The sequence below is a fragment of the Chelonoidis abingdonii genome, chromosome 19 (genome assembly GCF_003597395.2).
Source record: "Chelonoidis abingdonii isolate Lonesome George chromosome 19, CheloAbing_2.0, whole genome shotgun sequence".
Lineage (NCBI taxonomy): Eukaryota > Metazoa > Chordata > Testudines > Testudinidae > Chelonoidis > Chelonoidis abingdonii.
In genome coordinates this window covers 2,812,116-2,828,476 of record NC_133787.1, presented here as the reverse complement: position 1 = coordinate 2,828,476, position 16,361 = coordinate 2,812,116, and the positions used below count along the sequence as shown (strand labels likewise).

Below are 16,361 nucleotides of genomic sequence, written 5' to 3'. Positions count from 1 at the left end.
CCCGTCACAATCTGCCTTAGCTCCCAGTCAGAGAAGTTGCTCCTCTCACCCTGGTCTTTGGGCACGGCTGGGAGTCAGGAGCAACTGACATGAATACTGCAAGTCTGGCAGGGCCGATCCCAGCCAGCCGGTCTGTGCACACGGCCACCCCCAGCAATGGGGCGGGCAGGGTCTGGCCATCCAATGGGCCACTCACAGGACCGCTCTGAGATAGACGTGCGACAGGAGCAGGCTCGAACCAGCACTCAGTGCGTAACAAGTCGCCCTTGGGTCCATGTTGCCCGTCCCTCGCTCCAACAGCCGGTACCTTGCGCGATGGTACGCTGGGACATCCTGGCCTTGGGCACGTCTTCAAGTTTAATTCCCGGATTACCCATGCTGGTGGAAGCCCAGCTCGGCCTCCCGCAGATGCCCACGGCGGTCCTTCCTCCGCTTTGCAGGGTGCTGACCAACCGGCGCTGGTCGTAAGGTGACTGGCCTTGGACCATCCTCAAAGGTCAAGGCAGGCCTGGTAAGGCAGGGGGACTTCGCCACGGGGACAAATACGTAGCAACAGATTATAGTGAGCATATGATAAAAGAAAGAGGAGCACTGAGAGTGAGGGTGGATGCTGGGGGAGGGAGGGGTCGCCGGAGGGTAAGGTAATTAACCATGAGCGGCTGGCGCTTTGGAGTGACCCCTCGCAAACGAGGGAAAGCCACATGAGCAGACGGCAGCGGTGCAGTGAATCATTCCTGCCGCCACCCTGGATGGACGGGCTGCTACGCCAAGGGTCTCGCTTCCTTGCTGTACGCACAGCCTCTCAGTGCCTACATTGGCAGTTGTACAAAAGGCTGCTGCTATGTGCGAGCCGCGTGCACTCGTTGGTGTGCGGGGTGCGCTAAGAATAGACGCAGAATCGGTACGTGGGTGTGTGTGCCTGGCATGCTGCGGTACAGGGAGTCCAAGGGGTCTAGCCTGCGGTGAGTGTGTCATGTGTGAATGCCATGAGTAATAAACCTCCCAGGCGCGTCCGTCTGACACGTCATCATCTCGGACAACAGCGATACACACCCCTCGGCCCATTCCCTATCCACCCCTCTCCTCCCAACTCATGTCCAATTGCCCACCCCCCTTCCTGCCTGTGCCGCCCCTTCCCACTGCCATCCCCCTTCGCTGTGCCTCCCCTGTTGCCCATCCCCCTCCGCCCATCCTTGCTCGTGTGCGTGCGAGCGCGGTGCTGGTCCTTGGCCAACCCATTTGCCCGTCCGCTGCCCACCCCTAACATTTCCTCCCTGCAACATCCCCACCATTTGCCCCTCCGTGCCACCCCCTTCCATTTTCCTCCCTGCAAATTCCCACCCATCCCCCTCCCTGGCCTTTCCCACTGACCCTCATCTATCTCCCTCCCGGCCACATTTCTATCCGTCCTTTGCATTCCTTACCCCATGTCCCATCTGTCCCCACACGCCTGCTCAGCCCCTTGTGTGAGCCCCATTCCTTGGCACCGCAGAGCCCCTGTTCCAGCCTCCCGGCAGTCAGTGAAATGACCAGGGCTGGGCCCTTTCAGGGCAGTCCCAGGTGCCCCCTGTGTCTCAGCTTCCCTCTGAGGTTGGCCTATGGAACGGCCTGTGACATCCTGCCAAGGCCAAGCTCAGCCGGGGTGGGAAGAAAGGAGGCATGTGGTGGCTAGAGAAAGGAGGAAGGGGCTGGGGGGGGAGAGGTGGCTGGAAGGAGGGATCCCCCCACTCCCCGTTGGCAGCAAGTCTCAGAGCCCAGACCTACAGACCTGGGCTCAGGCCCCAGCACTGACACTAACCGTGTGGGTGTTTGGCCAGGCTGGAGCCCTGGGGAAGGGGTGGATTTGCGAGCCCCAGCCCAAATGTCTGTACAGCTATTTGCTGGGGCGTAGCGCGAGCCAGGCGGCAGTCGGGCTCCAAGACTTGCTGCCATTGCTCCTGGAAGGCCAATATGTCCTGGAGCTCCGGGTGGAGCCTGACCCCCAGCCCCACAGGAGCAAGAGAAAACGAGCAGAGAGGATGGCCTGACCCCCAGGCAGCCGTGTGACAGAGCTTGGGCTGGAGACCCCAGGGTAAGGGCTGAGAGGCGACCCACGGGGCAGGCGAGGAGAATGCAGCCTCGCTCCCTGTCATATGGGAAGCCGTGGGGAGGCCAACTCTGCTGTCACAGCCAAGGAGCACAGAGGGTGAAGCCCCCAGGCCAGTGGGCCAAGCAGCGGGTTTGCTGGCCCGGAGTCCAGGCTGCTTGGTGAGTGCTGGGGTAGCTCAGGGAGCGAGAGAGAGAGACAGTAATCAACACCTAACGTGGCTCTGCTCATCCGTCCCTGCTGCCTCACTGCCCCACCAGCGCAGCGTCGGAAATACCCAGCACACAGCCTAGATCCATCGTCCAGGCTGCCCTGACACTCAGGTACAGCAAGTACATGTCCCGCTGCTCCACCCCCCGGCTGGGTCAGCACGGGCAGCATAGCCAGGCCCAGGTCCAGGTCCGGCCCGGGGGCGAAGAGCCAGCCCTCCAGACAGAAAGCACAGGAGAGTCTCCCGCCTGGGAGGGCCCTGCCCACGGACACGCTGGGAAATACACACCAGGCTCAGGCTTCTTCGGGAGCTTCCGTCAGTCCTGGCCACATGAGCTACATTCATAGGTTTCAGCTGAAACACAGCAAGAAACCGGTGGTGAAGAAAACCCTGCGCTCACCTGCGTTCCATGTCCCCCCCCAGCCTGGGAGCTGAGCAGCATGGCGGACGGGGGGAGGGAAGCCAGATACACGCCAGGGCTTCAGAGCCCGTGACAAAGCACAAAGCCAGCCAAGAGCCAGGGCAACCGAGGGGTGGAGATGGAGGGAGAGATTAATGGGATGGGAGGGGTGCGTCTCCCAAGAGCCCCCACAGGCGCCCTGGGGATCTGCATGGGAAACGTAGCCCCCGTGAAGTGAGAGACAGAGCGAGGCAGAGGGACAGAGAGAGGGGGACGTTGCTGATGAAGGTTTCACCTTTTCACCGCCTGAGCACGCCCCTGCAGTAGAGCTAGAACTAACCGAGGTGGGGGAGCTGCATTCACTAACTGACTGGCAGGTTTCCGAGGCCTCGGAGGATGCGGAGCTGGAGGACTTCTGCCATGCCCAGAGTCCGGCAGCGGGAGCGGCAAACAAACACACAGAGAAGGAAGACAATAAACTGGTTACAAAGCCAAAGGCATGCGGCAGGAGAGGAGAAAAACGCCACCCCCAAGCCCGGGAGTGTCTCGACCAGCCCCACAGCCAGCAGTGCAGACACAGCTGGAGTGCCCTGGCAAGTGTTAGGTACAGACAGATAGCCTACAGGCACATGCACACACCCCCTTCCCTGTACTTACACACACACGCACATATACCCTCCTTCTCCTTGTACATACGTACACGCACACAGACACACACGCACACATACCCTCCTTCCCTGTACATATGTACACGCACACAGACCCTCCTTCCCTCTGTACACGCACACACATATATCCCCCTTCTCTGTACGTGCACACACACACAAATCCTCCTTCCCTGTACGTACATACAAACACACTCTCCTTCCACGTGTACGTGCGCACACACATCCTCCTTCTCTGTATGTACATATATACACAAATCCCCTCCTTCCCTCTGTACGCGCGCGCGCACACACACACACTCACATCATAGAATATTAGGGTTGAAAGGGACCTCAGGAGGTCATCTAGTCCAACCCCCTGCTCAAAGCAGGGCCAATCCTCAATAAATCATCCCAGCCAGGGCTTTGTCAAGCCTGACCTTAAAAACCTCTAAGGAAGGAGATTCCACCACCTCCCTAGGGAACCCATTCCAGTGCTTCACCACCCTCCTAGTGAACATTTAGTTTCCCTAATAGGCCAACCTAAACTCTCCCTCTCTCGACACGCAACTTGAGACCATTACTCCTTGTTCTGTCATCTGCCACCACTGAGAACAGCCTAGATTCCATCCTCTTCTGGAACCGCCTTCAGGTAGTTGAAAGCATGCTATCAAATCCCCCCTCACTCTTCTTTCTTTGAGACTAAACAGTCCCATTCCTCAGTCTCTGCCTCATATAGTCATGTGATCCAGCCCCCTATATCATTTTTGTTGTCCTCTGCTGGACTCTTCCCAATTTTTCCACATCCTTCTTGTAGTATGGGGCCCAAAACTGGACATAGGACTCCAGATGAGGCCTCACCAATGCCAAACAGAGGGGAATAATCATGTCCCTCGATCTACAGGCAATGCTCCTACTTATATAGCCCAAAATGCCGTTAGCCTTCTTGCCAACAAGGGCACACTGTTGACTCATATCCAGCGTCTCGTCCACTGTAACCCCCCTTTTCTGCAGAACTGCTGCCTAGCCATTCGGTCCCTAGTCTGTAACAGTAAATGGGATTCTTTCGTCCTAAGTGAAGGACTCTGCACTTGTCCTTGTTGAATCTCATCAGATTTCTTTTGGTCCAATCCTCTAATTTGTCTAGGTCCCTCTGTATCCTATCCCTACCCTCCAGCGTATCTACCATTCCTCACACTTTAGTGTCATCTGCAAACTTGCTGAGAGTGCAGTCCACGCCATCCTCCAGATCATTAATGAAGATATTGAACAAAACCCGCCTCAGGACTGACCCTTGGGGCACTCCGCTTGAAACTGGCTGCCAACTAGACATCGAGCCGTTGATCACCACCCGTTGAGACTGATGATCTAGCCAGCTTTCTATCCACCTTATAGTCCATTCATCCAGCCCATACTTCTTTAACTTGCTGGAAAGCATACCGTGGAAGACTGTATCTAAAGCTTTGCTAAAGTCAAGGAATAACACATCCACTGCTTTCCCCTCATCTACAGAGCCTTTTATCTCCTCACAGAAGGCAGTTGGGTTAGTCAGGCATGACTTGCCCTTGGTGAATCCATGCTGACTGTTCCTGATCACTCTCTTCTCCTCTAAGTGCTTCAGAATTGATTCCTTGAGGACCTGCTCCTTGATTTTTCCAGCGACTGAGGTGAGGCTGACTGGCCTGTAGTTCCCCAGATCCTCCTCCTTCCCTTTTTTAAAGATGGGCACTACATTAGCCTTTTTCCAGTCATCCAGGACCTCCCCCATTCGCCATGAGTTTTCAAAGATAATGGCCAATGGCTCTGCAATCACATCCGCCAATTCCTTTAGCACCCTTGGATGCAGTGCATCCGGCCCCATGGACTTGTGCTCTTCCAGCTTTTCTAAATAGTCCCAAACCACTTCTTTCTCCACAGAGGGCTGGTCACCTCCTCCCCATGCTGTGCTGTCCAGTGCAGCAGTCTGGGAGCTGATCTTGTTTGTGAAGACAGAGGCAAAAAAAGCATTGAATACATTAGCTTTTTCACATCCTCTGTCACTAGGTTGTCTCCCCCATTCAGTAAGGGGCCCACACTTTCCTGTACGTACGTATGTATGTGTACACACATACACACACACACTCCTTCCTTGTATGTACATATACACACAAACTCGCTCCTTTCCTGTGTACACACACACACACCCTCCTTCCCTGTGTACACGAACACATAAACCCTCCTTCCCCCGTATGTACGTACACACACACACACTCTCCTTTCCTGTCTACGCACGCGCACGTGAACACACACCCACACATACACACCCTCTTTCCCTCTAGGTACATATACTCACACTCCTTCCCTGTGTACACACATGCACAAACACACACATACTCTCCTTCCCTGTATGTACGTACACAAACGCACTCCTCTTTCCCTGTACATACACACACACACACCCTCCATCCCTGTACGTACGTATACCGACACTCTTTCCTGCCCTGTGTACTCACACTCATGCACACACACTCCCTGTGAATGTACACATGTACACGCTCACTGCTTACGCACCCCCACCCACCATATGTCATACACCCAACACACACAGATATGAACACCATAAATATACTCCTGCACACGTACCCAACCACACTCCATATACACTTCTCAGATAGGTACACCCTTCATGTACCATCCAGACACACCCATGCCATCTCCACACAATCACACAGTACAACCCCCGCCTCCCTCCATTTACCCATCCAATACCACAGCGGATACACACAAGCCATGCACACATCACACTCACACACACACACTCCCCATCGCTGACAGAGACAACACACCATATGTACCACCCCGTACCCGGTTGCTGCATCACACCCAGACCAAGGCACGACAACACAATCACAGCATTGGCTGAGAAGTGTGTGTGGTGCAGGGGCCGAAGTCTCTTTCTGAGAAGTCTCTCCTGCTGCCCTCTCACGGGAGAGAGCGACAGAGCTGCCGCTCCAGACTCCACCCTGGGAGCCCACACTGGGGAGTGTACCCTGCTCTGACTGGCCTAAAGCCCCTTCTCCAGGGTACAGAAATTGAGTGTGGGGTGCTACGCGCTACCCTCTCCACAGCTTCAGCTGCCTTCGCTCTTGGCTTGCCTAGGATTCCCGAGGGACAGCCCTGGCGCTGCCTGCCACACTGGCCCTGCCCTGGCTGAGAGCAGACTTGCGGAAAGGACGATGGGCAGGTCCCCTATCCCTACCGTAGTGGGGGTGGAACCTGCTCCTGTCTTGTTCATGCAGGCGGCATCCAATCCCCAGCCAGACCAGCAGGAAAGCTGCAGGGTGTTAGTGAGACTGATTTAGCGCATCCACATTGCACGGTACCGCCCAGTCTGAGCTCAGACACACCCAGCTGGGTTACAGCCAGAGCCAGGGGCATGAGCAGCCGTCTGAGATGTGTGTGCAGCCTGCGGGCGCCTTGTCCTTTGCCCAAAGTGTCCCCGATCATCCTGCGGGAGCCACGTCACTGCCAAGCCAGGGCAGGCAGAGAGCGAGCCAACCACAACCACATGTGGAAACTCAGCACAACGCTAACCCTGGCTGCCCTACCCGGGGTGCAGGGCCAGCTCTGCAACGTGGGCCTCATGCTGCTGACAACATGTACTGCCCTTAGCACGCTTTGCACACCTACTATGCCCAAGCAATCCAAGTGCCAGGGCTGCCTGTTTGGTGCTACAGACTGAGGGCTTCTGGCTTTCACACTTCAGACTTGAAAAATTAGAGTGAGGGTAACTACTGGCAAATAAACTGAGTGGAGAGCAAGCCCAGCTTCCCAGGGGCTGCTCCTGACTCCAGCAGCCCCAGGTGAAGCTGCTGACGGGCAGGGAAGATAGCAGGAGCTATGCTACACCGGAGTCCCGTGCACCACTGGAATTCCATGCCCAGAACCCAGAGCCTGAAGGCACAGAAGGGGCAGTTGCCTAAGCCATCTCATCCTCCCCTGATGCTGCCTTTTCTGAGTCTTTTGCAGTTCCATGCTAAAGACAGGATGCCTGTGGCATGGGTCACTCTGAATATTTCAGGGCATGTCATGGTGAAGTGTGGATCCTCTCCAGAAAATGTCATTCCAGGGCTCCAGGCTTCCCGTCTCTCCCTCATGCAGACAGAAAGTGCTCAGCTTAACAGTAAAAAGATGTTTCTTGTCTACGTCCAAATTTGCACTGGGGTAGTTAAATCAGTGCAAACCCGCATGTACACTCTTATTCTGGTTTAATGGTGGTTTATTTAGGTTAGTCTTAAACTTGTTTCTAGATGACTTCTGCTAACTAGAAATAAGCCTGGTTCCAACCAAAACAAGGGCGTCCACACAGCCCTTGGCACCTATGTCAGTTTAAAATTATACCCAGGGCCAACACAGTACAACTGCCCTACTGCCCTGCCCTGCTGAGTCACCCTGGGCTGGGATTCGGCTCGGCCGTGTCCCCAGCAATACAAGCTGCCCATGGCCGGGGAGCGTTCTGGGGACGGTGCAGAAACCCAGCCGTTCTCTTAGGCCCAGTGCCAAGGGCTCGTGTCTGTCACTAAGGTGAGCAGGTTGGCCTGGGGCACACAGGGAATAAGAAGGGGCCACGTTTTCTGACCCTAATGCAAGTGTGATTCTGTTTATTTCCCCTCCCACGGTGCCTGAGATTGTATGGCAGTTGTTTCTCCCCTAAACCTCCTTAGTGCTGGGGCTTCAAAACAGCTTGTTCAGCCAGCTGGCACGAGAGGCACCGGGCTCAAGAGACTGCACAGAAATCTGCCCAGTTATCTCGCATGGATTCACTGCCATGCTGTGAGCTTCCACCTCCTGGTGCTGGACAACCCCTCCCTAGTGGAAACCGGGTCAGTGTGAATTAAAGTCATGTCCCCACCTCATCTGCATTAACCCTCACTGTGCCCGAGGGGGTCGGCGAATGTTCCCCTCTCTGGCAGATGGGGAACCTCAGGCACTGACCAGCGGACGCAGCTTGCCCTGGATTACATGGCAAATCGGTGGCAGAGGCGGGATTAGAAGCCAAGAGTCTTGGGGTCCCCGTGCTCTACTCACTACAACCCGCTGCTTCGCTCAGGAAGCTTGAGCACATGTGATCTGACACGGATCTCTGAAGCGGCAACTTTCCCTTTCTTTTTAAAGGAGTGTGAAATCCAGAGGGCATTCACCCACCATGGCCCCCTTACCTGACTGGTGATGTCAGATGGCATCGGCGAAGGCGGCTTGGAGTATGTGGCATCCTGGGAGATGAAGCCAGAGTCATGGGATGAGACGCTGGACAGGCGGGTGTTGGCGTTAACCGGCTGCGCCAGGCTGCGGTAGCGATAGGTGGAACCTGGTGAGTATGTTTGGGACGCACCGGACCAAGTGGTACCACCCTTTGTACTGTTAACACTGCTGGGGGGCGGCGGGGAGGAGGGATGAGAAGGAGAAGGGGTGACAATCAGGAGAGAGATGCATATTGTCAGGGTGAGAGGGGTTACGAGGAGGGCAAAGGAAGGAAGAGACAGTTTCAGACAAAGGTCCGCCACACAGATTTATACACGACAGGACTAGAGTTACAGACCAGGGGGGTAGCAGGGGCGGGAGGGAGGGTGAGGGGCAGGAACAGGGGTGCACTCCTGCATTTCTGTCTCTGGGGCAGGCCCAGTTTCTGCCCCCATGCAGCATGCACTCTCCAGCACACACTCATTCTGCGGGTCCCCCGTCCCACTGGTCCCTCTCCAGTCCTGGCTGCACCAAAGCACATTCTGGAGTGAAGGGAAAGAGCCAGCAATGGAGGTGCTATGGAAGGCCAGCGGTTCAGTTCAGATGTGCACTCACAACAGCTGGGGAGCTGTTCGTCCCTAGATCTCACAGCACCTCCCCAGAGGAGCCTAGATCTTCTCTAGGAATTATTTTGGGGAAGTTCTGTGCACTGTGCTCTAAAGGAGGCCAGAACAGGTGAGCACAAGGGTCACTTCTGGCCTTAGAATCTATGAATGAAAAGGTGGGTCAGTATCGTTACCCCCATGTTTACAGATGGGGAAACTGAGACAGAGGGACACACCCATGGCCAAAGACTCTCTTAAAGCACAAGTAAAGTATCTGTGCAAACTGGTAGGGGTGCTATGGGCCCAGGAGACTTCATCTCCTCCTCAGCAACCCTTGAGCACTCCCTTAGTGTGTGCTAGTGCCTGGAAGAGCTGGTGCTCCTGTGATGTACCCAGCCTGGCCCTCCAGTACATGATTATAAAGAGTTCAGTATTGACCAGCACTGGCCCCCAAAGCTGCAGGATAGGGGATCACCGCTGGCAGGCCTCTCACACTCGCCTCTCTACATACTGCAGCACCACGGGAAATCCTGCAAGCTGTTTCAGACACGTTTTTAAAATGCAGGTTTTCACTGAGTTAAGTATTAAGATGAGTAAGACGCTGGGTGTCTGGGAGCCCTGGGGAGGCTGACTGGGAATTCAGTTCCATTTATCGTAGGCTGCCCTCATATTTGCAGTTTTCCCCGTGGCACAAGGTGTCTATCTTTAGGTTCCAGGGCCAACTGATGGGGCCAGTTCACGTCTGGCAGAGCGATCGCTTCAGGCTGTCGGCAAACATCTCTGAGTGGGTGACACTCAGGTCATGTTTTCAAGCTTTTCTTTGCAATCACCAGGGCAGGAAACAGTCACTTTTAAGAAAGCTGAGATTCTGGATCCCAATTTGGTGGCAAAGGGGCGACTCACTCGCTGTCTGTAAGTACCTCCATGGGGATTAAATATGGAATACTGGGCTCTTCGTCTAGCAGGGAAAGGCTGCACATGATCCAATGGCTGGAAGTTGAAACTAGACAAACTGAGCCTGGAAACATGGCATTACAGGTCTAACAGGGAGGGTAATTAGCCCACAGGATGGCGGAATACATGGGGCCTGACCCTGGTACTTCTGATAAAGGCTCCAAGCCTAGGGACCTTGCAGGTGTGTGAGTGAGTCAGGTCCAATCACATACTCCAGGAGGGAGAGAAGAGGTGGACAGTTCAATTAACCATTCTTCGACCCCAGGTGTTCCACAAATCCTCCCTCCACCGGGAGTCCTTCCTATTGTATTAAGATTCTCACATAAGCAACTCCTCTGGGGTTACACAGGCACAGCCTGGGCACGGAAAGCACTGACTGTGAAAAGCACTTCATCTGATGGAGGGTTAAGCCGCATGCCACAGATACGGATCTATGCTAACCTCAGTGCAATGCTTTAATGATCAATTAGCATCTGATCCACAGGGAGTCTTGGGGACACTTCACCATGTGCCTGAGGAGCTGAGCTCAGGCCAGGTATCCGCGTTACCAGCTGAGCACTCAAGCACTTATACAATGAGGTTGTGAGTATAAAAGCAGAAACCCCTTCGCCCCAATCCCAGGCGTGTTTGTGAGGTCCCCTGTACACTCTGTACATACCTGCACATGCTGGACTTGCGGGAGCCAGAGCTGCTGGGGGAGGATGGAGGAGTCTGGTAGGACCAGCTGTAGTCAGAGCCTTTCAGGTCTTTGATCACCTGCAGGAGGAAGGAGCCCAGCCACGTTAGCATTGTAGCTTATCAAAGAGCAGGCGAAGGTGTGTCTCACTCGCTGTCTGTAAGTACCTCCATGGGGAATAAATATGGAATACTGGGCTCTTCGTCTAGCAGGGAAAAGCCGCACATGATCCAATGGCTGGAAGTTGAAGCTTGACAAACTGAGCCTGGAAACATGGCATTACAGGTCTAACAGGGAGGGTAATTAGGCATGGAAACAACTTCCCAACGGTAACGTGGAGTCTCCATCACTGGCCACTTGTCAGTCCCGATGGGCTGTTTCTCTCAAAGCTGCACTCTGGGAATGACTGTGGGGCCGGCCTCTGGCCCCTCCCATGCATGAGGTCAGTGTGACACTCTGCATTCGGGGGAATACCCTGCTCCTCATGTTCATCCTTACAATAGGATTGTGCGGTATCCAATGCAAAGTTGGTCACGTCGGGTGGCTTCAGAAAGCTCATGATGTACTGAGCATTGTTCTTACAGTGATGTCATAGTGAGGTTATAGGTTGTAATTTCATGTATGTAGTTATGAGGCTGCAAATGTGCCCTCGTGGCTTAAAACAAGCCCAGGCAAAGCTCTCCAGGATCAGAGAGGCAGTTCACACCTCATCAGGGCATGGATGGGACAAACCCAGCCCAGCCTCAGTAAAGCAGTGTCTATGGGATAAAAATGTAAAAGCTGGGGATGAATGGCTCTTGCAGCTGATGCCTTTGAACAGACTCATGTATCTACTGAGGGCAGGCTACAGAGAGAGGGGTTTAAAGCTGGTGGGATGGGAAGATCCCGTTTTATCCCTAGAAAGAGGGAGAGAGTGGCTGGGAGGCTGGGTACTCACCTCCCCAAAACCATTCCTCTAACCCCCATGCCAAACCTCCTGTGAAAGCAGAAGAGCCCCAAAGCTGCTATTGGTGTAATTCCACTGATCACCTGAGGAATAAATGCCCTGTGCTAGGAGGAAGCAGGCAACCAATAGCTCATGGCAGTTCTGCTGTCCTCAACACAGAACCCCCCCTAAGCAATCGAAACCTATCATATTGGTTTTATGAGATTAGCCTCTGCAGAACCAGACATCAAGCACGTTAAGGTTGCTGTAATTAATGGCAGGGAGGACTTGGGGCAGAGGGATACAGGGACCCAGATCTCTCTGGTTAAGCAGCAAGTGGAACCTGCTTTCGACCACCCCCACAATCTCTGCCATTTGGCCAGGTAACCCGTGACCCAGGTTTTGAGAAGGATGTGTGTACCTGACCTCCAGGGGGGCAGTCACATAGCTGACTTCTCAGGGACAGAGAAAAGGGGACAGAGGGTACCCTAATCCAGGTCCCAGTTTTTCAGGATGCTATTTCTGAGACGTTTTTGGGAAGTAACTGTGTCTCTTTAAATGAAGATACAGCTCCAACACCAGTGACAATAGAGGAGCTGAGACCAGGAAGTTGCCAGGTGGTAGTTTGTGAGAAAACAAATGGCCCAGCTGACAGAGAAGGGGATGTCTTTCCCTAGGCTGGTGACACACAGAAGGCAGTTATGGGAAAGCTGCTGGGAGAAGGTGCATCTGATCAAAGGGTAAACACACCTGGCCTCCAGACCACAGATCACAGTCCTCTAGGAAAAGAGGGCAAGGAAGGACTCAGTGCTGGGAGGGGGAACACCAGGTAACCCCCAAAAGGGAGCTGGATGTTCTGTATATGTCAGTCCTGGGTTGGGAGACTGCTCCCCAAAGGGACAGCCAACGTGCAGGATCCCCCTAGAACACCTCTCTTGCCAGATCCTGAGGCACTAAAATTCCAGAAACATGATTAAATTAAGAGTCCACACAGGCGGGAGCACTGGAGGGAAACAAAAGCCAGTGACTGATTACAGGAACTCATCACTTAAAGTCGTCCTGGTTAAAGTTGTTTCACTGTTTTGTTGCTGATCAATTAGGGAACATGCTCATTTAAAGTTGTGTAATGCTCCCTTCTAACATTGTTTGGCAGCTGCCTGCTTTGTCCACTGCTTGCAGGAACAGCAGCCAGTTGCAGCTAGCTGGTGGGGGCTTGGAACCAGGGTGAACCGGCAGCCCCCCATCAGCTCCCCCCTCCCCTAAGTTCCCTCTACAGCAGCTGCCTGCAATTCAGCTGTGTCCCTCCCCTCACTGCCATGTGCTGCTCCTGCCCTCTGCCTTGGAGCTGCTCCCTGAGACTCCTGCTTGCGGGGGGTGGGGAGGGAAGGAAGAAGGGGGCTAATGTCAGGGTGTCCCCCGCCCCCCTGCTCCTGCACCCCGCTTACCCCATCTTCCCTTGAGCAGTGGGGACAGACCAGGACTCAGGACGGAGGGACCTTGCAGCAGCTGTCTATCAGCAAGCTGATCTAATTAACAAGGCAGTGTACTTAAGGGAAATGCGCATATCTCCCTCCATTCTTGCTGCCTTGTGTAGAGCGAGGGTTAACCCTTGAGGGCTCAGCCAATTGCTAGTTCATCATTTAGCAGTAAGGCATTCCTTGGGAAATATCCCACCCTCTGACTCCTCCACCTCAACCAAGCTTCACAATCGTCATCACTGTGTATCAGTATTAAATTGTTTGTTTAAAACTTAGAGAGAGAGAGACAGAGAGAGAGAGAGTGTGTGTGTAATATAGTCTTTTATCTGGTGAAAAAAATTTCCCTGGAACCTAACCCCCTCATTTACATTAATTCTTATGGTGAAATTGGATTCGCTTAACATTGTTTTGCTTAAAGTCGCATTTTTCAGGAACAGAACTACAACGTTAAGTGAGGAGTTACTGTACATACCAATTTCTTTGTTAAATTGATGAACTCATATAAGCTTGTAGTGTCCAGCAGGCATAACTAGACACTGCAAGATGGAGGTTCCTAGGGTTGTGTCTGGGACCGGAGATATTGGCTAGTGTCATTTGGTTGCACAATCCAAGGAGCAGCTTACATGCCAGAGGCTGTGCATGAACAGCCCAGGAGTGGGGGTTCACACAGCAGAGCAGGGTAAGGCTGGCTACCGGAGTCAAGGATTGGGGTGACCTAGCAGATCACCGGTCTGGATAACACCAGGGGAACATCACAGTCAGGCTAGGTCAGTGGTCCCAAACTGGAGTTCGCAAAATGTATCAGGGGGTTCTCAGAAAAAATTCTGTAATGGTAGACAGAGCTTTCCCTAGGAACCCCGGGTGCGGGGAGCCCCATGACCATGACTTCCTGGCAGAACAGGTTTAAGCTTTGTTGTAGTCCTGCATTGTTTTCCTGGACTGCTCAAGACTCGAATGCTTGTGGGAGGAACTCTTTAATTGAGTTGGAGGCTTAAATACCTTCCTGCTGTTTCACATCTGGTACTCCATGATGAAACATGCAGGAGGCTTCATCCAAGTGATATGAGCTACATAAGTGAAATCTTGGAAGAGTGTTGCCATTTTCATAATGTAATAAAATTAATACTGAAATGATAAATAATAATGTAATATTAAATAGTGTGTAATAAGGATGGAAATGATTTGTTTTTTTATTACAAGATCACTGCTTCTATCATTTATGCTCAGGTAAGGGAGAAAATCCCTGGAGATATTCATTTTTAGGAGGGAGTTTGTGGATTTGATATTTTCGTGAAAGGGGTTCACAGGTTGTTAGTTTGGGAACTACTGGGCTAGGTGATTGCAATGGTCCTTTCTGGCCTTGGCATCTATGAATCGATGAAACTGCTGATTTATAATGAAGTGCTTCTGTTCCTCTCCCTTCCCCAGCAAGACCCTTGATGGACATCTGGGTTAGCGCTGTCGGGGCCAGCTGCTCTCTGTTGCCAGTGGACACTCTGCTATCTCTCCTCCCAGAAATATCCGTCCCCCCGAACATTCCCATCCCCCACCCATGCACTCCCTCCCCCCCGCACAACCCGTCCCTGCACCCCTCACCTGCTCACTGGCAGGGGGCAGCTTGTGCGGCTCTGCGGTCAGCACCACCAGGTCCTCCATGATGCCCTGCAGGTGAGTGATCTCTCCCAGCATGGTGATCTCTCCAGTCTGAGCGGCAGGAGAAGGAAGCATCAGCAGTCGGTGCCGTGGGAACCAGGGCTTTCCCCTTCCCTTCCTGCACTGCTTGGCTTCCTCCAAGTCAGCAGTGGCTTACGGGACGTGTGTGAACACCGCTCTGCCTGCCAGCCAGCTGGCCCTGACTGTTCTGCCAGCCCCCCAAGCAGAACATCTGCAAGACCCAGCATCAGAGAGGTGGGGCAGCCAGAGTAGCTCAGCCCCTAGTTGGCAAAACCCCAGCGAAGTAAAGAGAATCCGGATCCCAGCCCCACTCGCAAAGCCAAGGGAGGGGCGCTGGTTTACATCAGTGGAGGATTTGGCTCTGGAAGTGTAACTGGAACCTGCCATTGCACCAGCCCCTGAGTGAAGTGGGACTGTCTGGCCTCCTGGGGAGATGCAGGAGCATCGAGGGCTGTGCCTGGCAAATTCCCAGCCACTCCATGGAGCAATTGTCCTTTCCCCCACCACTAGAACCCTCCTGGCAACAACTCCAGGAGATCCGCAACCAGGCAGGGGCTAATGTCAAGCCCTCCAGCATTCGTCTCCTTGGCATTTCGCCTTGGAGCTCTGCAGCCAGGGCAGAGTTCGATCCATCAGTCACCATACACTCAACACAGCCATTACATGGGACAATAAAACTGATCAGTATCAGCCACTGCCATGCGTGGTTCCTGGCAAGCTGAGAAGTCCACCACCCTAGATACGTACTGGGAAGGCTCGTCTACCCCTCCACCATGGAAGTGCAGCCAGCTCGGGGTGGGGGGAACAATGCCAGCAGCTGCCGTAATGGGGCCGGCAGCACCGCACAGCAGCATAGGGACAAGAAGGGAAGAGAAGAACATGTCCGGTTCACGCTAAAGGCCCTGGGGAATCCGAGAGGGCAGGTTGTAACTGCCCCGCTGGAAGGGGCCAGGACACAGGCTATCTTCCCTACTCTTGTGAAACGTCTCCTAGCATCTTTAATGCCCTCCCCCCTCCCAATTTTTCACACGTGCTAGTTGGTCACCCTAACCTTAGCTCACACCTCCCAGCGGTCCCAGCTTTCACGGGACTCTCACACTGACCCCCAAAGACCCTGCCCTGGTTGAAGGGCAGTTTTCCCTGAAACCCCCATTTGAGGGTCCCCCCCAAACGGAGCAGCGCCTGGCTTGGCTGCCTCTCTGTCTCCCTCTACGGAGGGCAGGATGGGCCAAACCTGCGTGGCACCACGTCCTGTTGGGAGGGATGCTGTAGAGACACAGAAGCCTCCCTCCTCGCATCTCTAGGATGAGACTGCAGGTTCCTCCATGCTTGTGAGAGGGTTCGTTGCTGGGGAGACAGTTGGGGGCAATGGGGAAGTGGCTGTTGGAGGATCCAGAGCAGGAGCTGGTTGGCTTCTGGTTTGCTTGGCTGGTTGATTTGAAAACCAGCTCACTGAGCTCTAACACACCCCTCCCCAGAAGGGCCTGG

At 53.9% G+C, this 16,361-nt stretch overlaps 1 protein-coding gene across 1 annotated transcript in view; it reads right to left on the bottom strand.

Annotated features, from left to right (window-relative positions):
• MTSS2 (MTSS I-BAR domain containing 2) overlaps nucleotides 1-16,361 on the bottom strand; it is an 83,271-nt gene that overhangs the window by 4,004 nt on the left and 62,906 nt on the right. Inside the window, exons 8-14 of the mRNA XM_075073832.1 lie at nucleotides 14,796-14,903; nucleotides 10,779-10,876; nucleotides 8,540-8,750; nucleotides 3,038-3,112; nucleotides 2,586-2,651; nucleotides 814-880; nucleotides 308-478 (exon numbers count right to left, since the gene is read on the bottom strand). Of these exons, the coding sequence (XP_074929933.1) occupies nucleotides 308-478; nucleotides 814-880; nucleotides 2,586-2,651; nucleotides 3,038-3,112; nucleotides 8,540-8,750; nucleotides 10,779-10,876; nucleotides 14,796-14,903 (796 nt within the window). The remainder of the gene's footprint in view (nucleotides 1-307; nucleotides 479-813; nucleotides 881-2,585; nucleotides 2,652-3,037; nucleotides 3,113-8,539; nucleotides 8,751-10,778; nucleotides 10,877-14,795; nucleotides 14,904-16,361) is intronic.